Source organism: Oratosquilla oratoria, chromosome 27, assembly GCF_046742065.1.
Source record: "Oratosquilla oratoria isolate Oo_2021 chromosome 27, ASM4674206v1, whole genome shotgun sequence".
Lineage (NCBI taxonomy): Eukaryota > Metazoa > Arthropoda > Malacostraca > Stomatopoda > Squillidae > Oratosquilla > Oratosquilla oratoria.
This window is the reverse complement of record NC_134803.1, coordinates 30,029,591-30,056,322: the sequence shown is the minus strand read 5'-3', so window position 1 is coordinate 30,056,322 and position 26,732 is coordinate 30,029,591. Positions and strand designations below refer to the sequence as shown.

At 40.4% G+C, this 26,732-nt stretch overlaps 1 protein-coding gene across 3 annotated transcripts; it reads left to right on the top strand.

Moving 5' to 3' along the window:
- Window positions 1–38: 38 nt before the first annotated feature.
- Cmpk (cytidine/uridine monophosphate kinase Dak1) lies at window positions 39–26,603 on the top strand. 3 transcript variants are annotated; one of them, XM_076210387.1, is made up of 5 exons: window positions 39–197; window positions 17,607–17,723; window positions 22,832–22,987; window positions 25,382–25,510; window positions 25,697–26,603. In XM_076210387.1, the coding sequence occupies exons 2-5, from the start codon at window positions 17,643–17,645 to the stop codon at window positions 25,904–25,906; spliced, it is 576 nt and encodes a 191-aa protein (XP_076066502.1). In that variant the 5' UTR covers window positions 39–197; window positions 17,607–17,642; the 3' UTR covers window positions 25,907–26,603. The 3 variants fall into 3 exon arrangements, with proteins under 3 accessions (XP_076066502.1, XP_076066500.1, XP_076066503.1); XM_076210385.1 differs by having other exon boundaries at window positions 42–197; window positions 17,591–17,723; XM_076210388.1 differs by lacking the exon at window positions 39–197 and adding an exon at window positions 17,045–17,163.
- The last annotated feature ends 129 nt before the right edge of the window (window positions 26,604–26,732 follow it).

Here is a 26,732-nt window from a genome sequence, read left to right as displayed (position 1 = left end):
AGGGTCAGATAAATCAGATATTGTGCTAACTAGTACTTTTAACTTCGAGTTCAGACAAAATAATTTTTTTATTAACTGCTACATTGTAAATATAGTCTTTAAAGAACATTCAATTGCAGTCGAATTTTTTGACCACGTCTAGAAGGTAAATAGCTCAGCTCCCGGGCAGCGTAGGCCTCGTTTCTCGGTAATTTGACGTAAGTAATTCAATTCAATCATCAAATTATGTTTGCATGCGAGTGTAAGGTTGAATATGTCAGCGTCATGGTTTCATAGTATAATAACCTATGTATATATCCATCATTGAACAACAAAGGAATGCTTGTGATATCAGATTATTTCATCGATTATTTTTTTCTGAATTTCTTTTCAGCTTGTCAAGGTCAAATATACCCTTAATACAGTGGAATATATTGCGCCCTCTACTTGACTAGCTATTATATCAACTCTTACTATAAAACCATTCTTGTCCTTTCATTTGTCAGCTTCACTAATCACTTTTCAGATTATTATTCTAAAGGGATCTTGCTCATCCAAGAAAACATGAATCAAAGAAACATTCAACAGTTACTTTACTTACTTAGTAAAGTTCCGAGGTCGATCCTCACAGCTGTAGTGAACTACCGCTGCTGCCAGTCCTATTGTCCCTCCTCGCGAGGGCCAGTTGGTCTGGTATTGAGTTTGGAGAAAACCTACTGATGGCAGTGTAGCCTGGCACCGGAGGCTTGCCTGGCACCTTCCGCAGAAACCTGTCCAGTGCATGTTTGAAGCTGTCCACCAAGCATTCGGTTTTCTCTCACTATTGGGAGGGCGTTGAAGATTTTTGGATCCTCATGGCCTAGGCTGGTTGCCAGTAGGGTCTTAATCCTTTCCAGGGCTCTTGATGGGAGAGTTTGTCTCTCACACTTACAGTGTTACACTCATGCCTTACACTGTGGTATGGCTTGATTGTTGAGGATGTGGGGTCCAGAACAAGTCCCTCTAGGATTTTCCATGTGTAAATGGCCCTATATCTTTCTCTCCTCCTTTGTTAGGAGTATAGACCTAGTGCTCCCAGGCAATCCTAATAGTTGAGATCTTGCATCCCTCTGATATGCCTGGTGTAATTCCTTTGGACAGCTTCAAGCATCTGGATGTCTCCGCATTTGTGTGGCAACCTGAGTTGGCTACAATAGTCCAGGATCGGTTGAATAAGCGCCTTCCAGAGGGTAAGCATCACTTGGACCTCTCTTGAGTAGAAAGTCCTTATTACCCAGCTGGCCATTCCTCTTGCTCTTTTCACTGACTGCATGATTTGGTGCTGGAAAGTAGCATCATCACTTAAGTGAATGACCAGGCTTTTTACATGGGCTTTGGGTGTGATTTTCATATCTCTTTCTGTGTGCAGTTCAGTGTTGTCTTTAATGCCTTGGTTTGTGCCATATCTCAAGACTTCAAACTTCTCTTCGTTGAATTGCATGTTGCTGTTGTTGGCCCATGCATAAACTGAGTTGAGATCATCTTGTAGATGTTGCACGTCCCCACTTTCCTACACTGCACGGCTGATGTGGGTATCGTCAGCAAAAGACATGAGAGTTGAGTCCACACTCCTATTTATGTCATTCATATGGATTAGGAATAGGAGGGGGCCGAGTACAGATCCTTGTGGTACTCTGCTTATTACCTTGGATTCAGTGGACTTCACACCATTAACGGTGACTGTTTGTGTACGGTCTGTCAGGAAGTTGTGAAGCCAGACTCCTAGCTTCCCTGAGATTCCTAGATCCCTTGCCTTGTGGAGGAGGACACCGTGGTCCACCTTGTCGAAGGCTTTGGCAAAGTCTAGGAATACTACGTCAACATTTCCTTCTTCTGACAGGTTCCATAGTAGCCAGTCGTAGTGTGCCAGTAGGTTTGAGAGGCATGACCGACCTTTCCTGAAACCATGCTGATTCTCTTTTATGAATTTATTCACTTCAAGGTGTGTGAACAGCTTGTCCCTTACGCATTTCTCAATTACTTTGACAATGTGGGACGTGAGGGCGACAGGTCAATAGTTCTTTGGCAAGGTCCAATCTCCTCCTTTGTATATTGGGCTTATGATGGCTTGTTTTAGTAGTGCCGGGATCTCTCCTTTATCTAGGGAGGCTAGCCACAACATATGGATTGGCACTGCCAAGACCTCGCTGCATTGTAGGAGTAGGATTGCCGGAATGCTGTCTGGTCCAGCGGCCGAGTTAATCCTGAGCTTCTTTATTGCCTTTTTGATGTCCCCTATTGTCACTTGAATGTCGGTAAGCTGGTTCAGGTTCGTAGTCACCTTGTTGAAAAAGGTTGTGGGATTGAGAATTTCCATCTGTGTCTTTGGTATGCTGAACACACTGTTGTATTGGTGTGCCAGCATCTGGCAGGTTTCCTGCAGGTCATCTGTTATGGTTCCTTGTTCAGTCACTAGGGGCCCAATCTGTGACTTGGTTTTCAGGAATTTCTTACAGTAGCTGTAGAAGGATTTCAGATTGTGCCTTATATTTTCTATAGCTTGGTATTCCTTCGTTCTTCTCTGCTCCTCGTGTGAGTGTTTGATTTTCTGCTCTATGTCCTCTATTTTTGAGGAGATTGAGAGCCTTTGGGTCTCATTGCTACTTTTAATGAGTTTTAGGTTGAGGTTGGCACGCTTTCGCATGAGGATTTTCTTGTCGCGCAGGATGGAGTACCTGTGATCCTTTTTGTTGCTTTTTCGTGGCACATAGGCAGTACACACCTCCAGCAAAATCCTCAATAGTGTGTTGAGAATGGTGTTGGGATCAGTTTCCTGCAGTGCCAACTTCCAGTCAATCTTCATGAGATCCTGTTGTAACTGTTCCTAGTCTACCTTTTGACTGAAGAAGTTGAAGCTGGTAATTGAATTGTGTAAACAACATCTATTAAACAAAAGACATAGATTCCCAGGCCTCATTATTTGGATGCACACTTTATGCCCTTCAGCCCATGCCTCAAGGACCTAACTGAAAATTTACAAATAGAATAGGTACATTCACGGCCCATCATCCCATGATTAAACAACACCCATTTAACAGATTTTAGAACCAATGGACAAAATTCAGTGACTCAGTAAATTTTTAAGTCCCCCACCATACAATCATAGTATATCAAGAACCCATTTTTACAGTGCATAGTTACAGTAAGTCTGGTATTGAATTAAAACATGCAAAATATATAGACTTTATATTATAGTGTACATATATATTTAATTTATAGGTTTTTACTAATTTTGGGCTTTGGGCACTGAAATATCAGACTAATATATGCCCCCCCCCCATCTGAATTTTTTCATTAAAAAGTGGGATGAGTGTGTTAACATCTGTAGCAAACACAGGTTGATAAATGCCTGGTATTGGGTAGTAATCATGCATACCAATTATGTTTCTAAGGAAATATTTTTCAATAGAATATTGACATAACTAATAGTAAATTTTTTGTTGTGTACATCTACTTGATATAGCAATAGAAAATTAATTATTAATTTTGTAAATTATAATACATCAATGTGATATGCAATTTTCTTGGAAATCAATAACAAAAATTTGCTAAAACCGATTTACTAACAAACAAAGCTGCGGTGATTGAATGATACGCCCTGTTTGTTTTGATAGGTGCCGAGGTCAAAGAAATGAAAGGATAAATTTGTCAATTCTAACCTAAACTACCTAACCTACGTAACCTAACCTATATTTAGTAATTCGGTACCTCAAATTCTAAAGATCATCCGGGTCGTCGTCGTCACGGATGCTGACGGCCATATTATTATTGTACTTCAGGTAATTAACAGACGACGGTAGAAACCCGTGTTCTCTCATAAAGTCCAAGGAAGCCATATTGTCTTTATAACAGCACTTATTAATGTCACCTGGAGTTGGAGAACACCTGGTCCACAATATGAAAGCCATCGTGTAACTGACAGTGACCAGACTGGACAGACGACAGCATGGTGTCAGAACTGTATCTAGGCGGCTTCATTCGTTAGCAGATTTGCTTGTAGCAAGGTTTTTTGTTATATATTTCTGCCAAGAAAATCACATACTGCGTTCATGTATTATAATTTACAAAATTAATATTTAATATTCTAATGCTATATGGCATAGATGTGCACAACTAAAATAATATTTAACTAATAATAATAATGATACTAAATTTCATATATAGATCTATAGAGAGTACACCAATGTTGTTATTTTGAAAGTGTTGAAAATGGGAAATGTTTACTTTCAGGTATAACCTAACGTAATATAATCTAACTTAAGAAATACCATACATTGGTGAACTGCCTTCATCATTATCACCCTCCTGACTTTTGTCTTCTTTTTGAGGGTATAGAATGTGTAGGCAGGGAGCTTGTGATTCAGACTCACAAGTAGAGCTTGGTTGCTTAAGTTAGGAAATTATAAATTCACTCTCCCTCAAGTTGCTTGAGGAAAAAATTTATGCTGGCATTGTTCTCTCTCTCTCTCTCTCTCAGCATTTTGTGATTTTGTAAGGCAGAGGAGCATAACCACAACAGAATAAAACTCATCTTAAGAGAAAAATAAGACATCAGCATTTGGAAACACTTTGCCCACATTTGTAAGGAAAGCAAAAAAAAAAAAAATGGTCTTGCATTCTGAAACTTGGTAGTGGGAAAATAGCTCTATATTGGGAAAAGTAATGCATGTTTGATGTGTTTTGACCATTGAATGATATAATCCTAATTATAAAACAAATATAAAATCAAAGCTATTTGGTAAATTATAATATACATGGCACCCACTGATGCACAATAGACAATATTTTAAAGATCAATAACACTTTTGCTAGTTTCCAACAATGTATTATTTAACATAATTTGTTTAAGAGAAATAAATCTATGAAAAGCAATGCAAAGAAATTGTGGGAGGGACTACACCCCAAAACCCTATAAAGTTTTTATCAACAGAAATTTTTGTTTATCAGAATATACAAACAGGTCATAAGAACCACACCTGACAATGCCACCAAAGCAAAATTATCTTCAATTGAGAAAACAAAGACGCCTTATAAAATACAAAAAAAGCCTCGTGAATACTAAATGTATACACTAAAACTACCCAAATAGAATATCACAGAACCAAAATCCTCCCCATAGAGTGCTGTTGGCACAATCATTCCTTTATACAATCTCTTAGCATCCATTCCCAAATGTCTTTCTCATTACACTTTTTAATCCCCTAAGGCATTTACTTGCTTCTCTCAACATTCTACCTCCACCTCCACTCCTCCCTTACCTGCCACATTTGCACCCAAGTATCTTAAACTATCCACTTTCTCCAGTCTCTCTTCTTTAATACTTCCAATTTGCTGTCATCCACACCCCTTGTATCTCTCATCACCTTTTATCCACATTTATCTTCAACTTCCATTTGCGCACCTTCTCAAACTCCATCACTAACATATTTAATCCTTCCTCTGATCCTGCTACAAGTGCAGTGTTGTCAGCAAACAACTGGCTTATCTCCCATTTTTCTCCATTTTGTTTAAACATCTCCAAACCCCAGCCCATTACCCTTGCATTTACCTCTCGCATGACTCCATCCATGTATAAATTGAACAGTCAAGGCAACATAACATATCCCAGGCAAAGTCCTACCTTTACCTCAAACCACTCACACTGTACATTTCTAAATCAATTACAGGCTCTACTACTCTCATAAAAACTCTTGAGTGCTCTTAACAGCTTTCCTCCTATCCCATATATCTGCAATACCTCCCACAGTGCCTTCCTGTCTACCCTGTCATAAGCCTTTTCTAAATCCATAAAGGCTCCAAAACATCCTTACCTTTTCCTAAAATTTTCTCACATATTTGCTTTACCACAAAAAATGTAACCACACAACCCCTACTTGTCCTAAACTCACACTGTTCCTCACCAATTACCGGGTACTCCCTCTGTTCCCTTCCTAATCCTTTCAACCGAAATCCTCCCATAAGTCTTCCCAACTACACTCAACAAACTGATCCCTCTGAAACTACTACACTCACACTTGTCACCTTTTCCTTCATAAAGCAGAACAATAAAGGGACTCCTCTAGTCCTCTAACTCTCTACCCTCTTTTAGACAAGCATTAAACAACCTCACCAGCCAGTCCACCATCATTGTACCTCCCTTTTCTAGACACTGCCTAACACCCATCCAACCCATGTGCCTTACTTGCTTTCATTTTAATAACTGCTTTCACTTCATCTTTCCTTATTTCTCCATTTTCCTCATTACTGTCATTTTCTTAAGACTTCCAACAGCAGCTCCCTATCCTTCTTCGCATTTAGCAACTCCCTAAAATACTCTGCCCCTCTTCCTTTTACTGCTCTCTTCCGTTATCATCTCTCCATCTACACCTTTTACCTTTTCTACTTTATTTGCCCCCTCTTCCTCTCTCAATTTGCTTCCAAAACATCTTTTTATTACTTTCCATCTGGGGTATTGGCTGCTTGTTATTGTGGCAAAGTAGCATGCAGTCGATACTTTAGGGTCTATATGGGGCGCCCCTACGGACCAGAGCCACACATCATTTTGTCTATGATAGAAGAAATTATGACACATTTATACTACGACTGTCCCTCCGTTATGCTGTCCCCCAACCCCTTGTTGCTGTCCTGTACCATTTCTCTGAGTATTCTCTTTCTGTGATGGGGGAATTCCCTGTGGTGGGGGAAAAGAATACTGCCACCAAGTTTCCCACTTGGATCGTAAGAGGCGAGAAGAAAGGGACGGGGAGAGGGACTAGGCATCCTTCTCCCTGTAGCCCCACGGGGCATATTCCTAAAAAGAAAAGTGAAGGCATAAGGGGTGCTGGAGGGCCTCGGGCCAGCACCCTAAGGTTTGGGTCTTTTAATGTGCGTGGATGTGGTACAGATGAGAGTAAAAGGGAAGAGATAGGTAGTATGTTTGTGAGAAGAAAGATGGATGTGTTGGCTTTGAGTGAAACTAAGTTGAAAGGGAAGGGTGAGTGTAAGTTTGGGAGTGTAAGTGGGAGGTTATCAGGAGTGAAGAGAGGGCGAGGGAGGGAAGGGGTGGCTATTCTAGTAAGTGAGGAGATAGGTAAACAGGTAGTGGAGTGGAAGGAGGTTTCCTCAAGGATAATGTGGATGAAGGTGAAACTGGGAAAGGAGATGTGGGTCTTTGTAAGTGCATATGGGCCTGGCAGTGAGAAGAGCGTGGAAGAAAGGGAGGCCTTTTGGATAGATTTAAATGAGTGCATAGAGGGTTTAGGAAGACATGTCAATGTAATAGTACTGGGAGACCTTAATGCTAGGGTGGGAAATGGTCCAATCGATGGAGTGGTTGGGAAGTGTGGAGTTCCAGGAAAGAATCGTAGTGGAGAGTTGATGGTGGAAATGTGTCTAAAAAGAGAGTTGATGATAGCAAATACAGTGTTTCGGAAGAAAGTCAAGCATAAGTACACATGGGAGAGGGTGGTGGATGGAAGGGTGGTAGATAGAGCGCTAATGGATTATGTAGTGGTAAATAGGATTATGATAGGAAGAGTTAAGGATGTACATGTGCTAAGGGGAGAGGGTGGGGGAATATCTGATCATTTTTTGGTGGAAGGTAAGCTGAGAGTGGAGGATAGATGGAGAAAGAGGAAAGGGACAAAAGGTAGGGAGGTTCTTAGAGTGAACTCCTTGAATGAAAAGGAAAAGGAGAAGGAGTACGAAAAGAAGCTGAAGGAGGAGTGGGAGGGAGTAAAGGATAGAGCAGAGATGGGTGTGGAGGAGGAATGGGGATGGTTCAAGGAGGGAGTCTTAAAGTGTGCAAGGATGGTGTGTGGAACAAGAAGGACAGGGGGAAATAGAAGAAAGGGTAGTGAATGGTGGGATGAGGAAACAAAGAAGGTTGTAGAAGAGAAGAAGCGAGCATTCACAGATTGGTTACAAAAGAGGACGGGGGAGTCATATGAGACGTACAAAGAAAAGAAAAGAGAAGTAAAGCAAAAGGTAAAGGAGGCAAAGAGGAGAGCAGATGTGAAATGGGGTAGGAGTATGACAGAAAATTTTGAAAGAAATAAAAAGATGTTTTGGAAAGAAATTAAGAGAGGAAGAGGAGGCAAATCAAGTAGGGAAGAAAAGGTAAAAGGTACAGATGGAGAGATGATAATGGAAGAGATGGCAGTAAGGGGAAGATGGGCAGAATATTTTAGGGAGTTGCTAAATGTGAAGGAGGATAGGGAAGGAAAGATAGCTGCAGTGGGAAATGCGAAGAAAATGAGAGTGATGAGTGAGGAGAATGGAGGAGAAATAAGGAAGGATGAGGTGAAGGCAGTTGTAAAGATGATGAAAGCAGGTAAGGCACCTGGTCTGGATGGATGCCATGCAGAATGTCTGAAAAAGGGAGGTTCAGTGATGGTGGACTGGTTGGTGAGGTTATTTAATGTTTGCTGGAGAGAGGGTAGAGTACCGGAGGACTGGAGAAGTGCCTGTATAGTTCCTCTTTACAAGGGAAAAGGGGACAAGTGTGAATGTAGTAGTTTCAGAGGGATTAGCCTGTTAAGTGTAGTAGGGAAGGCTTATGGGAGGATCTTAATTGAGAGGATTAGGAGAGGAACAGGAGTAATTGGTGAGGAACAGTGTGGATTTAGGACAGGTAGAGGTTGTGTAGATCAAATCTTTGTGGTAAGACAGATATGTGAGAAAGCTATAGGAAAGGGGAAGGATGTTTTTTGGGCTTTTATGGATCTGGAAAAGGCTTATGATAGGGTAGACAGAAAGGCACTGTGGGAGGTTATGCAGATTTATGGGATAGGAGGAAAGCTTTTGGGGGCTGTCAAGAGTTTTTATGAGAGTAGTAGAGCATGTGTCAGGATTAGAAATGGAGAGAGTGAGTGGTTTAAAGTAAAGGTGGGACTTCGTCAAGGATGCGTTATGTCGCCCTGGCTGTTCAACTTATACATGGATGGGGTGGTGCGAGAGGTGAATGCAAGGGTAGTGGGTCAGGGATTGGAGATGGTTAAAGAAAATGGAGAAAAGTGGGAGGTGAGCCAGCTGTTGTTTGCGGATGACACTGCGCTTGTGGCAGGGTCAGAGGAGGGATTGAGGAAGCTGGTGGCAGAGTTTGGGAGAGTATGTGATAGAAGAAAGCTAAAGATAAATGTGGGTAAAAGTAAGGTGATGAGATGTACAAGGGGTGAAAGTGGCAGTAGACTGGAAGTGAATATTAAGGGAGAGCGACTGGAGGAAGTGGATAGTTTTAGATACTTGGGTGCAAGTGTAGCAGGAAAAGGTGGAGTGAAGGTGGAGGTAGAATGTAGATTGAGAGAAGCGAGTAAATGCCTTGGTGGTTTAAAGAGTGTAATGAGGAATAGGCATTTGGGAATGGATGCGAAGAGGAGACTGTATGAAGGAGTGATTGTGCCAACAGCACTGTATAGGGCAGAAACGTGGAACATAAGAGAAGAAGAGAGAAGGAGTTTGAATGTGTTTGAGATGAGGTGTCTGAGAAGTATGGTGGGGGTTACTAGGCTGGATAGAGTGAGAAATGAGGAGGTGAGGAGGAGAACAGGGGTGAAAAAGGATTTGGGAGATAGGGTTGATGAAAGAATATTAGGATGGTTTGGACACATGGAAAGAATGAGTGAAGAAAGACTAGTAAAAGAGGTATGGAAGGCAGATGTGGAGGGAGTGAACATGAGGGGACGTCCTAGGATGAGGTGGATGGATGGGGTGAAGGGGGCTTTGGGGAAGAGGGGAATGTCTGTTGAGGAAGGAAGGGAGAGGACGGAAGACAGAGGTGAGTGGAGAATGGTTGTATATGGATGATGTTGTGACCGCATGAGGAGGAATGGGCGGTGGGGTGGGGGTGGGGTAGTATGTGTGAGTAAATTTTGACGCAGCCCGAAGGGATTTCTCCCCGTCCTCGCCTTATATGCAAAGGGGGACGGAGAGGGGGGGGTCGCCGATTAAATGAAGCGGCCTTGCTGTGGATGTACTGTGTCTTGCGACACTGCTTCTGACCCAGGGCGGTGGGCAGGGTGCAGGGATGACCCGTCATCCAGGAGGTGCTCAGATGAGAGGGAGGGTGGGAGGGGTGTGGAGTGTATTTAGGGATGAAATGGGTGGGAGTGTTTTTATGCCTTTCCCTTTTTGGCTACCTCCCTTGGAAGGGGGAAAAAGCCTTGGTATATGTATGTATGTAAAAAAAAAAATATCATGCTTTTACTCCATTTCACACATGCTCTCCTCTTTGCCTCCTCTATATTTTGCTTTACTTCTTCTCTCTTTGAACCTCTCATATGCTACTCTCATCCTGTTTTGTAACCAATCTGTGAATGCTCACTTCATCTCTTCTCCAACCTTCTTTGCATCATCATCCACAACTCACCACCCTTTCCTCTGTTTCCCCTGTCCTCCTTGTTCCACACTCCATCTTTGCACACCTTGTGACTTCCTCCTTGAAACATCCCCATTCCTCCACTCCTAATTCTATGGTATCCTTCACTCCCTCCCACTCTTCTCTCAGCTTCTTCTTGTACTCCTTCTCCTTTTCTTTCTTATTTAAGCAGTTTACTTTAAGCACCTCCCTACCTTCTGCCCTTTTCCTCTTTCTCCATCCATCCTCCACTCTCAACTTACCTTCCACCAAAAATGATCTGATATTCCCCCACTCTCTCCTCTAAGAACATGTGCATCCAAAACTCTTCCTACTCTTCTAGTTACCACTGTATAGTCTATTAAAGCCCTATCTACCACCCTTCCATCCACCACCCTCTCCCATATGTACTTATGCTTGACTTTCCTCCTAAATACTATATTTGCTACCATCAATTATTTAGTCTAGACAAATCACCATCAACTCACCACTACAATTTTTTCCTGGCACTCCACACTTCCCAACCAGTCTGTCTATTGCTTCATCTCCTACCCTAGCATTGAGATCTCCCAATACCACTACATTGACATTTCTCCCAAAACCCTCTATGCATTCAATCTATCCAAAGAGCCTCCCCTTCCTCTACACTCCTCTCACTACCAGACCTATATACACTTACAAAAACCCACTTCTCCCTTTCCAGTTTCACCTTCATCCACATTAACCTTGAAGAAACTTCCTTCCACTCCACCACACATTTACCTATCTCTTCACTTACTAGTATAGCCACCCCTTCTCTCCCTGGTCTTCTCTTCACTCCTGACACCCTCTCAATTACACTCCCAAACTCAAAATATACCCTCCCTTTCAACTTTGTTTCACTCGATGCCAGCATATCCATCTTTCTTCTTACAAACATACTGCCCATCTCCTCCCTTTTACTCTCAACTTTATCACATCCACGTACATTAAAAGACCTAAACCTTAGGGTTCTGATTGGAAAACTCCTCCCATACCCTCCTATGTGTTTTCAAGGAATGCCCCCTTTGGGGCTACTGAGAGTAGGATGCCTAGTCCTGTCCCCCTCCCTTTGCCCTTTACAACTCAAGTGGGGTCACTCGGTGGCAGTATTCATTCTCCCCTACCACATTGTTTGGCAAAACAGTAAATGAATATTCAGAGAAGTGGTACAGGACAGTATTAAGAGTGGGGGGACAGCATAACGGAAGGACAGTCTCAGTATAATAAAGTATCATCTTTTCTTTATGAATAGAGATTTCCTCTATCACAGACAAAATGATGTGTGGCTCTGGTCTGTCGGGGGCCCCATATAAACTCTAAAGTATCAGCTGCATACTACAACTACATCTTTGAACCCCACAATAAGATGCAGCCAATACCCCAGACGGAGAAAAATGCTGAGGGGGGGGATAGGTCTGTATTACTGCTTTCTACTATATACCTGTGTACACGAGGCAGGTTTCTCTATCTCTGCAATGGGATAATGACAGAACAAATTTGGGGGAGGGGGGGCTTCAGTCACCCCACCCCCCACCCCCGAATCCGCCACTGATTCGGAGGCAAATTTCTCGTCGTGGAGGAATGCTGAGCCACCTTTGCTCTTCATCATTTATGCTGTTCTTAAAATTGTGCCGTCTTTAGTACACCACTCCCGCGTAATCCTGTGATTGGGAGATAAAATTGCCACCACCGTAATCCATTGTCGTAATATACGACGAGACGGGGGGGGGGGAAGTAAGGGTGTTTTTGTATTATTCTTTTGCAGTCATGCACGATAACCCCCTTATGAAAGGGAAAGGTCATTGGTATTGTGTCCGTTTTCTCTCTCTCTCTCTCTCTCTCTCTCCTTAAGAAATGGTCACCACAACTCGAACGGTTTATGTGTAAATGCTGCAAGTTAAAATAACGTAATGCATGTTTTCGGTGGGAAGAAGGGACAGGCGGTTGGGGTGAGGCTTTGCTGGTCGTGTTCGTGGCCTACCTGTCGATGTGGCCGAGACATGGGTTCGGCTTCCCGTGTCCGTAGGATTTGAGGTTCTCCGTCACGTACGTGAAAAGAATCTCCCTAGAGTGGGAGATTCACCATGGTCTTGGTTTAGCTTTTACCCTCCCGAATGAAAACGCAGATCTAGTATGTTGTCCGGTCTATGGGTAACGTTGTCCCCTTCCCCACACGCGACGCGCACGCCAACTGCTTATCTAAGGGAACGGGCGAGATTTGCAGCGGCGCGGCGCTGTGATACCTTTCATCCGTAGGTGGGGACCATAAATTGAGACTACATAAGAGGCCAGATCGGTATCACTAAACCAGTACACCAGCAAGCCTGTGTTTGTGTTACCGAATAAGGTTAGGAAAGCTATACCCCTTCTACTCGTCTTTATTTCCACATGTCAAACTTAGTTTTCATTTAGTTTATGGCATATGCCTTCTTATAGACCATGCAATGAGCTGATGTATCTGCCAAAAAAGGACAAAGAAAAAACTCTATACCCCTCAAGCGTGTAATCATTTCGTTCCTGTGGACTCGTGATGCCCTCCTGCCCCAAAGCAAGAGATTTTTTTTTTTTTCGGTTTTATCAGCTCTATTGACGTGAACACCTCGGCCAGGTCACCTCTCAATCTTCTTTCTTTTAATGATGGTAGGTCCATTACGCCTAATCCCTCATTGAATATTTTATTTTATGCATAGACCATCACCGCTGCGTGTACACGTGTGTATGTTTTTCTAGTTGTTTAATTCATAGTACCGTATTGTTCTGTCTAGATAGCTTCACGTTGGGTCTGGATTTGATTGGGATGGCCGTTCCAGTCTGCATCACTGTCAGGAGTCTTGTGGTAACCGCAGAATGTATAAGACTAAATATCTTCTTTCGCCATTCGCCGTAATCCGATCTGGATAGACCCGGCGACACTGACTACCACCGGATCTCCGCCCCATCTTTCTCTCTCACTCTCTCTCTTATATATATATATATATATATATATATATATATATATATATATATATATATATATATATTAGTGTATCCAGGAAGAATATTTCTTGTTGACAGACGAGATTAAATGATATTGCTGTTTCTGCAATAACCAAATACCCCATTCACACGGTCAAACATCACTATAAACACTCGTTTGACAAACCGTTTGGACGTGTTGGCCCTTAAGGCAGCAGGACGGAAGAATGGCAGAACTTGAAAGTGATCAGCATTCGTTTTTGAATGGAAATATGTCTTCAATAATAATGCTGTGTAACTATGGTCTATAGGAGTGTCGCTAGTCCCTAAGATATTAACCAGATAAAGATAAATAATGCAGAAACAGCAATATCATTTAATCTCGTCTGTCAACAAGATATATATATATATATATAGATATATATATATATATATATATATATATATATATATATATATATATTCATCTCTCCCTCTCACTCTTTTTCTCCACCCTCCCTTTCTTTGTCACTTCCCCCCCTCTCTCTCTCTCTCTTTCTTTCTTTCTTTCCGTTCCCCTTCTCTTTCTAGCTCTCTCCATCTCCCCTCTCTTTCTCTCCCCACCCCTTCTCTCTCTATTTCTGTCTCTTGTTAAATATGACGTATCTGCAGTTGGATTTAACCTCCTTTTATATATCCAGATTACTATCTCGAGTCCTTCGGTAAACTGCAAAATTGGATTAATTCTGCTTCATTTCTGGGATTAAGAAAAGAGGATCTAACAGGGTATAATCCAGCCCGTCAATACGTATGCATACTTGCATGTGTGCATTGCGTGTATGTGCGCGTGTACATGGGCGTGCCTGTGTGTGCGCATGTGCCGTATGTCGACATGTATGTACCTTATGAAAGTGACGCAGGATGTTGTAACCGTTTCTGTGGCTGTATTTACTGAGCCACGAGCACTAGTCTTCGCACTTTCGAATAAGAATTCCATATGGAGCAACAGTTACTGGAACTGTGGTTCATAAACGAGAGAATTATTGCTGAGAAAGAATAAAGTGGAGATGTGGCGAGGCACCAAGCGTTTTCGTCTTAATTAGATATTTCCTATGTACAGAGTAACAAGAATTAAATTTAACTATATATAATATATGAAGCCACAATCAAAAAAGAGGGGAGGCAAAGATTGGGTATGTTGTCGGAACTAAACAGCGCTTTGGTCTTCGTGGACAACATTGTACCTAAGGGGTGGAGTTATAGAACTGCTAAAGAAGAGTTTGTAAAGGCCCATTTACACGATCAAAGTGTTTGCCAAACCCGGTTTGGCAATCAAGTGTTTGAAGTGATTTTTGATCGTGCGAATGGGATATTCGGTTGTCAAATACGATTGTCAAACGTGTTTGACAACCAAATACCCCATTCACACGGTCAAACATCACTATAAACACTCGTTTGACAAACCGTTTGGACGTGTTGGCCCTTAAGGCAGCAGGACGGAAGAATGGCAGAACTTGAAAGTGATCAGCATTCGTTTTTGAATGGAAATATGTCTTCAATAATAAAACAATGCTGTGTAACTCTGGTCTATAGGAGTGTCGCTAGTCCCTAAGATATTAACCAGATAAAGTGACCAGTATTCTGTACGGGGGGGGGGGGCAAGGTAAGGGAGGAAGGGGGAGAGATCTGAGGGGTTGTAGAGACGCTTGTTGTTATACTGTTAACTCTGTGTAACTATATCCTTTGTTGTAGTAAACGGGGTGATGTACTCATTTGCCCCCACTCATCAAATGTTGCCCTAGATTGATATCTGGTGTTAGCTTGCATTCTATTTTCATCCGACTTGTTCCATAATTCTGTGTATGTGTGTGTGTGTAATGAGTTTAACAATCGTAAGCATGCCAACTTATCGGCCCTTAACGAAGTCGGTCGGATGGGGGGGTGGGGGAGTGTAAATGCGTGGAAACATCGAGTGTAAATGTAAATATATATATATATATATATATATATATATATATATATATATATATATATATATATATATAATGTGAAAAGGGGAGGAAAGAGATAACTAGGTGCCCGCATAATATTCAATTCTGTAGTCCCACCTCCTCCCTTGTCTAACAGTCCGACGTCTGCTTTGGTTAGACAATATATGAACAATGCATGTACTGTATGTGTGTATGCATGAATACACAGCCCAACATAAACGAATTTAAGGCAAAGTTGGGTGAGTGGAGGCAAAGAGACAGGACATGAGCACGGCTTTAACATCAAATACTACCATTGAATAAATACACACGCCACGCGCGCGCGCACACAAACACACGCACACACACAAAATACAACTATGGGATAGTAGAGATACAAGAGGACACAGAAAGTCAAGAAAGTTATAGAAGAGACCTGAAAAAGAACGGCTTTCCCCACATGGTAATAGACGTTTGGAACAAGTTAGATGAGACTGGTGTGTGCAAAAACGATACACGAATTTAAAAATAGTCTGGATAAAACGAGATATAAAGACGGGACACTACGAGCATAGCTCCCCTTCCCGTAAAATACATCCAGGTAAATACAGAGAGAGAGAGAGAGAGGTATCATGCACCGCTCTCCGAGTCTGTGGTTTAATGTGAAACACGTGCTGAGTACGGCCAAAGGAGAGCACGCCATTTGGACCACAGACTCGATAAATGGGCGTGACTGAGAGCGATAGGGCTTATGACTCAGCGGGGGAAGAACACGGGAGCGCTTTTGTTCCACGTGGGACCCTTGAGCGTGTTCAGGCTCCCCGTGAATGTTGGACACAGCTGGCACTTCGAAGAGTATGTCGCCTGGTCTTCCCCCTCACTCACACTCCCCCCTCCCCCCCCTCTCTCTCTCTCTCTCACTCTCTCTCACACACTCTCTCTTTCCTCTTCCCTCCCCGTTTTATCTCCCTTTTTTTCTCTTCCACTCTCTTCTTCCATCTCAGTTCTTACCTCTCCCTTCTTTCCCCCCCCCTTTCTTCCCCATTGTCTCCTACTCCCATCTCTCTATTCTCTCTCTCCCACCTTATTTCTCCCCCATGTCTTTCACCTATCTCCCTTTTTCCCTCTCCTTTCCCTCTCCCTTTTTCCCTTACCCCTCTTTCTAATTTCTTCTCTCTTTCTTCATATCTCTCACCATTCTTCCCTTCCTCCTTTCCTTCCTCCTTCCTTCCTACCCTCCATCTCCTCTCTCTCTCTTTCTCTCTCTCTCTCTCTCTCTCTCTCTCTCTCTCTCACCTCTCTCATTCTCTTTCTTTCTCACTCCTCTCTCTCACCTCTCTTTCTTCTCTCTCTCTCTCTCTCTCATCTCCTTTTTCTCTCTTGTTGTCACTTTCTTCTTCACTTTCCCTTTCTATCCTCTCCTCTCCTCATCCCTCCTTTCCTTCCCCCTTTCTCTCTTTTCTACATTTGTGACTGTTTTTGTTTCCTTTTCCTTCACACAGGGTTTTGAATGATTTACAGTTGTACTGTGTATCTTTTATTCTGCTTGCCCTTAACATTCCCTCTTTTTTCCATCTTTTCTATTGCAGGAACAACAGCTTTCCTAAAGTTGTCTGACTCATAGACTAACTGGAAATGTCAATGTCAGACACATGTTTCTGCCAACCTTGCAGCTTTGGCATTTCATTATGTGCAACCACTTCATGGCCATACTCCTCATGATATTTCAGCTTCAACGAACAGAATGAAAGCCTCACATGCATGAGTCACAGTATATTTAAGGGGGTCATGTAGAGTTTCTCTTCAGTAGAGTTTCTCCTCTGTGCAGAGTGGTGTCTCTACAAATAGACAAGTTTCACTTGCTTCATTTTACCCTCAGCCACGCTTGTGAGCATTTGTCATATAATCTTTATATTTTTATGCCATTAGTGTCTAGTTTATTTTTTGGAAAAAGTAGTAGAATTAATCATTAATATCTACACTATCTATAATATCACAGATGCATGTGCAAAGGTGGTGCTGCTGAAAGCTTAGTGAAAACTGCTTAGCTATCATGAGCTAGCCTAAGATCAGAAATTTAAAGACCTCCAATGTATATACTGTGGTGATCATATTACATCTTATAAGTGTTGTATTGTAAAGATTTTCATATTCATGTTTTCAATGTTTTCACTGTGCACTGCCACAAGCTGTTATTCAAAAATGTATCAATATTTTATGTTCAAAGAATGGGTCAGCATGGAGCAGCCTTTTAGTTTATCCACCTTTGTATGCATGATCATATGCTTCACCATAGCAAACACTATATTGACAGGTCTATGTTTATCCAGCAAGCTCTCAGAGGTGTGAGAAGGCTAGGCCTAGCTATGGCTCCCAACTATAATGTTGTCTTCGTACTCGGAGGACCTGGTGCTGGCAAAGGAACACAGTGTTCCAACATTGTAAAGGTGGGTATTGGTAACATAAACCTAGTTCAAGGATGATTTGACCAAGGAAAAACAATTGGAAGAATTAGTTTTATGTTTGATAACTGCTAGAATATGTACAAACAGATATGAGATGCCAAGGGAAGGAAAACTCAACTGGAATTTCCTTTCTTTGGTGGATGACACTACTCAACCGGTTTTGACTCTTTCTCAGGAGTTAGTATTATGAACTGCTGGTGGGTTGACTCACTCTTTATAACTGCTGTTCACCAGCTTCTCTTAATGTTAGAGGCTAGTTCCTGGCACCTCCCTCTCTTGAATGATCTTGTCATGCAATTAAATGTCACTGTCTCTTCCAATGTGTTGCTGTTTTGCCATTGGTCTTGGGCAGTTTCCCAAAGTGGCCAATGGCAAAACAGCAGTGCACAAGGAGAAAACGTGGCATCCAATTACATGGCAGGGTTATCCTGGAGTGGGAGGAACCAGGAAGCCTCTAACACTAGGAGAAGCAAGGAAATAACAGTTATAAGAGTAAGTCAACCCACCAGCAGTTCATAACATAAGAACATAAGAATAAAGGAGACTGCAAGAGACCATGAGGCCTACACTCGGCAGCTCCATATCCATCACCACCTGTCATCCCCATCCATAAAGTTGTCTAATCATTTTTTAAAACAACTGATAGTTTCAGCGCTTACTACATGGTTACTAAGTTTATTCCATTCATCGACCACCCTACTAGTAAACCAGTTCTTGCCTATTTCCTTCTTAAATCTAAATTTGTCCAGTTTATACCCATTACTGCGAGTCCTGCCCTGTTGTTTTATTATGATGACCTTGTTTGCTTCACCCTTGTTATAGCCTTTGATCCACTTGAACACTTCTATTAGATCACCCCGCACTCTGCGTCTTTCCAGAGAGTGTAAGTTTAGGTGCCTAAGCCTCTCTTCGTAAGGCAAATTTCCGAGTCCATGTATCATTTTGGTCATTCTTCTCTGTACTGATTCTAGTGAATTTATGTCCATTTTGTAGGACGGAGACCAAAACTGTATCGCATAGTCAAGGATGGGTCTAACTATCGCTAGATAACATTGATTCTTGAGTAAGATGCAAGTCAAAACTGGTTGAAGGCACTTCTAGAATCCCATGTTTCCCTTCCCTTGTACACCCTTTAATCCTTTAATAACTGCACCAAATTATTGTGGGTGGATGTTTGAAATTCATCACTTTCAATAACAGTCATTAGTTCTGTCATCATTTTCATCCTTTTTCAAGTCACCCAATTGTGTATGATGTAATGACTGAATTGGTGGCATCTACAGGTGAGAGGTTGGTAAATCTATCTCCTAGAGGTAGAGCCCACCTTTCTTCACCCATTGAGGGTGACCACAAGATCAGATCCATCTAGAAGATATTGCTGGCTTTCCAGATGCTGTAGTTCTTCTGAAGGGGGCTCTGAGGCTAGGAATTAAACTAATTGACCATGAAGTTCCTGTTAGTTGCTTAAATACTTATCAGTAGGTTACAGTACAGTAGCATTCATATGGGAGGGGCAGCAGATTAAAGGTTTGTAACAATTAAATAAATGTTGTAATAGTTTTTATATATGAAATGGGTCAGTGTGTAAACAAGATATTTTTTAAACAAGTTGTATTTCAGAATATAATTCTTAAGTACTTGTAAGTGCAGTCTGTCCTACTGGATTTGTATATTTCAAGATAGGTATTACTTTAGTTATAAAACGTTGTTTTCAGGTCAGATCTAGAAGTATATTTTTTTCCTTATGAATAGAAAATCATGCTTATACTCGTATTCATGTACCATATTGTAGCAGCATATTTAGTCCTGGACTTTTGCACCTAGCATGCATTGCCTGAAATTGAATTTTGTATAGATTTATCAACCTTCCATCTGATCAAAATTGCAGGATATTGCATCATTTTGTGTGTGTGTGTGTGTGTGTACAGTATTTACCTAATCATACAGGATAAAGCTTTGTGCATCCATTTTTCAGAATTGGTGTTGAATTTATTTATGTTGTCTACTTGGACTGATTTTCTAATTTGTTTCACAAATTAATGTGTTTGCATATTGACTTAATTGTAAAATACAGGAAAGGAGCTACACTTGTGGGGTACCATCTCTTTTTTTCCTCATCAATCATACATTCATATACGAGGTCTGTTAGAAAAATATCTGATTTTTTTTTTTTTTTTTTTTTTTTTTTTTTTTTTTTTTTTTTTTTTTTTTTTTTTTTTTTTTTTTTTGTGCACATTACACAGATATATGCAACCTTCCACTACAACCCAGAACATGTCTAGACAAAAACACATACATACACAGATCTTAAAGCAAACATTTGAAGACAAATCTCCAAAACCAGTATTACACCATAATCCCCCAGACAATAGCCCATCTGAGAAATCACCCCCCCCCCCTCCAACCAACAGGGAAGAACCACAGTGGCAGGAATATGCTCAGGCCACCACCCTGCATACCTCTTTTACACTGGGCAAGTTGAGAGGCAAGTCAAGTGTGTAAGTTACCTGCCATGTGTAAACTTCTGCTTGACAAAGAAAATTGGGCACATCAAGATACAGTCACCACACACAAGACTTTGAACACCTCATCTTATATTGCCCAATTCTCACCCAATCCAAATAGTAGCACAACATATCCTCAATGACATGTAGGCCAAATCAGAAGCCATTAACAGTACCAGGAGACCTTTCCTGTAAGATTGACCTGGGATGTCAGTGGATTGACTGATACAGGAGAGGTATGGATGTCTTTGGGGCTTAGAGATGGAGCATCTCATATAGACTGCCAGTGCTGTTCTCAGGAAAACTGAAGAAGATATACGAGTAATGAAGGAATGAAAAGAGAAGAAAAAAGGGAAAGTAGTGAATGAATTGGCAACCCTTTTCATGGGTTTAAGGATCCTTCTCAATTTTTTTTTTAACACTGAGGTTCCCCCCAGCTAGATAGAAATCACCAATCACCAGCTAAAATAAAGGTACAAGTTATAATAGCCATGAAAGTGTTAATTAATCTTGTCTTAGCCCATACATTGCACAGGAAGTTTCCATCAGGTATTTACCTAGTTGTATTTTGCGGGAAGGGGAGCTATGCTCGTGTTGTCCCGCCATTGTATCTCGCAGTGTCTAGTTTGTTTTTAAACTCATGAATGATTTTTGCGCATACTATTTCATTATCCAGTTTGTTCCAAGTGTCCAAAACTCTATGTGGAAAACTGTTTTTCTTCAGTTCTCTTCTATAGCTATGTTTTTTTATTTTCTTACCATGTCCTCTTGTGTTTCTTTTGTCCCAGTTAAGTAAGTTCTCTCTATCAAGTATCTCTGTGCCTTTCATGATTCTGTAGATGGTCAATAGGTCACCTCTCTCTCTTCTTTGCTCCAGTGTCGGTAATTCCAGTTTAGCCAATCTCTCCTCGTATGATAGGTTTGCAAGTGCAGGTGCCATTTTTGTAGCTGCTCTTTGGATTCTTTCTATTTTCTTTATATTCTTTTTGGTACTGGGGGACCACAATGTCGCCGCATACTCTAATCTAGGCCTTATCAATGTAACCAATATTTTTTTTATCATGTCTTCATCCAAGTATGTAAATGCCACTTTTATTGATCTTAGCAAGTTGTAAGTCTCCCCGACAATTTTGTTAATCTGTATATCATAGGACAAGTCGTTCGTGATAATTACACCCAAATCTTTTTCGGATCCTACTTTCTTTACTTCCTTGGTTCCAATTGTATATTTTCCTGATATTCTGTTTTTGCTTTTTCCAAACTCCATTATGCTACACTTCTTAGTATTAAAGTCCACTTCCCATTTCTGACTCCAGTTCCATACCCTATTTAGGTCTTCTTGCAGTGCTTCACAGTCCTCATCAGTTTCTACTTTCCTTAACAGTTTGGCGTCATCAGCAAAGAAGCTCATGTAGCAGTTCACGTCCTTGTCCATGTCATTCATATAGATAGCAAACATTATTGGTGCCAGTACAGATCCTTGCGGTACTCCACTGATCACCTCTTTCCAATCTGAATATTTTTCTCTGAGCACTACTCTCATCTTTCTACCAGTCAGAAAGTCCTCCATCCATTTTAGTAGGTTTCCTTGTATCCCTCCTATGTGTTCCAGTTTTTTTAGTAATTTTCTGTGTGGTACTTTGTCAAAGGCTTTTTGCAAGTCTAGGAATGCACAATCAGCCCATCCATTTCTTTCTTGCACTATGTCTATTAGTCTCGAGTAAAAGCATATTAAGTTTGTGGTACATGATCTTCCTTGTCTGAACCCGAATTGTCTTGGGTTTAATATGTTGTTGTCTTCCAGATGTTTTACCCATCTATTCTTGATTATTTTCTCACAAATTTTGGCTATAGTGCTTGTTAGTGATACTGGCCTATAGTTGGTGGGTTCTTCCTTGTTTCCTCCTTTATATATTGGTACAATGTTAGCGTTTTTCCAGTCCTTGGGTATCTTTCCTTCTTTGAGTGAGCTGTTTATTAAGATGTGTATTTTGTCTGTTAGTTCTTCGTTGCACTCCTTTAGAATCCAATTCTAAAGGTGGATAAAATCATGTGGCCACAGTCCAAATGAATGTGCAATTCATTATTAGCAGTAAAAAGGCTAAAGGCTGTAGTGTCATTATCATTTCTTTGTCATCATCTTCTTCTTCTTGTTCTCCTTCTTACATTATTCTTTGTGATGTTTACCCATAATTTCTATTTCTCTCAAAAAATTATATTCGGTTGTATACAAGAGGGCTTTTTCCCCCTAACATGGGAGGTAGCCAAGTCGGAAGACAAATACCCACTCCTACTCATTTCACTCCCACCCACCACCCTTTCTTCCCTCTCATCTTAGCTCCTCATGGATGATGGGTCAAGTCAGTTTGTTATCTACTCTTCTTTTTTCACTTTCTCTAATGAATATTGCATCATCTGTAAAGAGTGTAGTTTCCTGTATGCATATGTATTTTTGTCTTCCAGCCATGTTGGATTTCCCCACTAATTGAGTTCCCCATCCATTGTCTTTAAAGATCTCTATTAATATGTTCTTCAATATTTTGCAACAGTAATTATCCTCATACTTTTCTCTCTGCCAAATTGCAGGAGTTTGGTTATGTCCATCTTTCAGCTGGTGACCTGCTGCGTGAAGAGAGATCAAAACCAGGAAGTCAATATGGAGAACTCATTGAAAACCATATCAAGAATGGCACCATCGTACCAGTGGAGATTACTTGCAGTCTCCTGGAAAGAGCCATGATGGTATTTACAATATAATTGTCACTGTATTCTGATCAAATTGATCCCTTTTCCAATCAGTTTTCTGTGAGATAAAATCCTTAAGGTGTATTTTTATTGTTGAAATGCTTTAAGAAAATAAAAATCTACAAAATACATAAATTTGTAATAATACTTGGTGATGCTGAATTAGTCAAGTACAGTCAAACCTCAAAAGCCCGGACTAATTGGGGGAAAGGGTGGTCCGGTCATGCCAAACGTCCGATCATCGAAAATATCGCCCTAACACCCGTAGATTTTCATAGCGGTATACGTATAGGTAATGTATGATATGGCATAGAAACACATAAGAATAATACTCTAACACTGTAATAATAACAATACTGTAATAATAATGCTATAATACTAATAATTCTGTAATAATAACTAATACAGGCATGTAAATGTACTGTATATACAGTGTACTGTACTGTATTTTTTATTACGTACACTGTAAATATCAGAAGGTATGCACACAGGACAGTGGTGGCGGCCAGGGTTGCCGCGTTTTCTACACTTCCGTGCAGAATGGGAGTGTTGCCATACCAGGGCAGACTTTCATAGCAAGATATACTCGTCAAACTTTGACAAAATGTTGGTTCTAGTTTTTTTTATTCTTGAATGTATATAAGGCCCCCATGCCCTAACATATTCAGTAAGATATAAAAAAAAAAAAAAAAATTATATTATCGCTAAAAGAAAGCTGAAACTTTAGCGTAGAATTTTTTCTACATGGTAAAAATGTATCTTTTGGGGTATAATATTTTATAAGTAACACAATTACCAATAAAAGTCATATTTTGATGTACCATTTATTATTTGATAACTAGTTTTATGATTTTTAAACAAAAGTTTGAGTTTTTGAACGTTTTTAACAGCCCGCTGATATGTAGAAAAAATTTCCTCATGTCCTTGTGCAGTTGCCACATGCCGCTATTTTACTACGTTTTGGTACAAAATTCTACGAAACGGCAGCCCTGGTGGCGGGTTGACTGGGCTGGATTTGAGTACACGTGTACGGCCGTCGCTTCCACCTACCGGACAAATAGGGAACTTTGCTTGAAAAGTCCACCCTTTGTTCATTTCGACCGGTCATACGAGGGTCCGGGCATTTGGGGTCCAGGCTTTCGAGGTTCGACTGTACCTGAGAGCACTATGGGGGTTAGTTTGTATTTGAAATTATGGAAGGGGGTAGTATATCAAATTAGATCAGTGGAGAGTATTAACAAAGGAACTATAGAGATAGAAGAGGATCATATATATATATATATATATATATATATATATATTTTTTTTTTTTTTTTTTTTTTTTTTTTTTTTTAATGGAAGGGGGTAGTATATCAAATTAGATCAGTGGAGAGTATTAACAAAGGAACTATAGAGATAGAAGAGGATCATATATATATATATATATATATATATATTTTTTTTTTTTTTTTTTACCTCGTATAAAGACCATTGTATCATATGAGAGCACATTCTGCTGATATGCTTCAATGAAAAGATATTATCTTAGAATTGAAATATGAAAAGTAACCCTTTGATGTGCTGTACATGTTACATTAATGTTCAGACTAAGAGGAAATGTATTGAGAACCCAAACTTTTTAGAATTCATATGGCCTCCAGAAACATGGAACTGCCTAGTATAAGCCTTATGGTCTTTTGTAGTCTCCTTCATTCTTATATTCATATATTCTTACATACAATACATATACTAACAGCTTTTTCCCCCTTACAAGGGAGGTAACCAAGGTCAAAGGCATAAATCCATCCCCACTCATTTCATTCCCACATACTCCACTCCCATTCATCACCCCTCCCTCCCTCCCTCTTTTCTTGGCTTCTCCTGGATGATGGGTCATCCCTGCATCTTGCCCATTGCCCTGGGTTAGGAGCAATGTAGCAAGACACAGCATATCCACAGATATATTCTTAACCCCTTCCATACGGTGCCGCACACGTAGGCGTCATGAGGAGCAAGTGGATTCGCGACGCTGCCATATCGGCGTCTTGATTATATTTATTGTAGTCGCCCCTGTGTTTTTACATTCTCCCAAATGCGCCCTGAATCCCATTCTCTGTGGTTTTCAAAATTCGCGGGTGAAAGAGAGGACAATCGATATAAGCGGCGACTATATTTTATGATGCGAATATTATTATGTTACGTCATACGGCTGGCATTGGCTGCTGCCCGCGAGATTTAAGTCCCGTACTGAAGTGGTTAACAAATTAAATTAAAATTCTGAGTTACCACTGTACATAGGTCATAGAGTAGAATACTAGAGGTTTCAGGAGAACTAAAGTCTGGAGGAAAAAGTAACTTGTTTGTGATTTGTGACTGCTGTTAATGGAGAATTTTTTTTTATTTATTTCTAAGAAATCAGGCAAAGAGAACTTCTTGATTGATGGCTTCCCACGTAACCAGAATAATCTAGATGGCTGGAACAAAGAGATGGGGGAGAAAGTAAATCTCAAGTTTGTACTTTTCTTCAACTGCCCACTTGATGTAAGTTGAAATGGCACCATGGTTTGTACATAATACAATGGTAGAGTCATTTGGTTAGTTTTATTACTTGGATAGAATGAATAGTCATGATACCCACTTAGATAATTCAGTACATCTTAAGTCTTTAATTCTGATATCAGAACATTTTTCCTTTTCCTTCCTTTTCTTTCATTTTTTCTTTTCCAGGTTTGTACCCAGCGTTGTCTAGACCGTGGAGCAGCTGGTTCAGGAAGGTCAGATGATAATATTGAATCACTTAAAAAGCGTTTTGATACCTACATGAATGCTACAATGCCTATCATTGAACATTATAAGAAGGAGAATGCTGTGAAAATCATTGAAGCCACTAGTTCTCCTGAGGATGTCTTTGAGAAAGTCAAGCCCCACTTTCAGTAGACATTTTCACACTAGAGACCATTAGACAAAGAGATGCAGACTGGAGACATACTCTCATTCCAAACCCAGTTCTATCAAAGTTCTGTTGAAAGCAATGAAATATGCTGCTTGTTGGTTGTTTAAAGGATTTGTTACACAATGTTGTTACAAATACATATATACTATATTATGCTATATTTAAGTAGTTCATGGACTGCTGAAAGCACATAATTCTAGGTCAGTCCTGCGAACAAATAGCTGAACAGTTTTTTACTGCTGCATACATGCCAGTGATGAACAAACACCTCATAAGTATTATTTCCTGCATTTTTATTTATTACAAGACCAACACAAACATGAGTGTACGTATTTATTATCACAAGAAGTAGCACCCCTTTCTAACATAAAATTGCATCAGTTCTGACAAGGCTTCATCTAGTATGTGAAAATCACTTTTAAATATTGACATTTTACCAGAAATAATGTGTAGAATTCATTTCAACTTGCATTTTCCCTAAGTATTTGGAGAGTTGTGAATTGTATTTGTGCTTTACCTTAATTTAAATAGAATAAGTATTTATATTTCTAACCTTGTTTTTACCAAAGTTTTAGAAACCAAATATTCTTCAAGTTGTATTGGGTTGAGATGTCCCTGTAGTTATGTAGAGGTGTTGGGTGCTTGGTGAATGTATGTGAATAAATTATGTCCAGATATATATATATATATATTTTTTTTCCTTTATCTAGAATTTCTTAACTAAGTACTATACTTACTTGCACATATATGAAATAAGGGCATACTACATTAAATTCTCTACTTCAAAAAGTCCTTTGTAAGGAGGCAACC

What these genes read in the sequence shown, in the direction of transcription:
- Cmpk (XM_076210385.1), top strand. Translation starts at nt 17,595, where the DNA reads ATGTTTATCCAGCAAGCTCTCAGAGGTGTGAGAAGGCTAGGCCTAGCT. An exon ending in TCCTGGAAAGAGCCATGATG is followed by an intron (nt 22,988 to 25,381) that starts GTATTTACAATA and finishes TTTATTTCTAAG; the next exon opens with AAATCAGGCAAAGAGAACTT. An exon ending in TCTTCAACTGCCCACTTGAT is followed by an intron (nt 25,511 to 25,696) that starts GTAAGTTGAAAT and finishes TTTCTTTTCCAG; the next exon opens with GTTTGTACCCAGCGTTGTCT.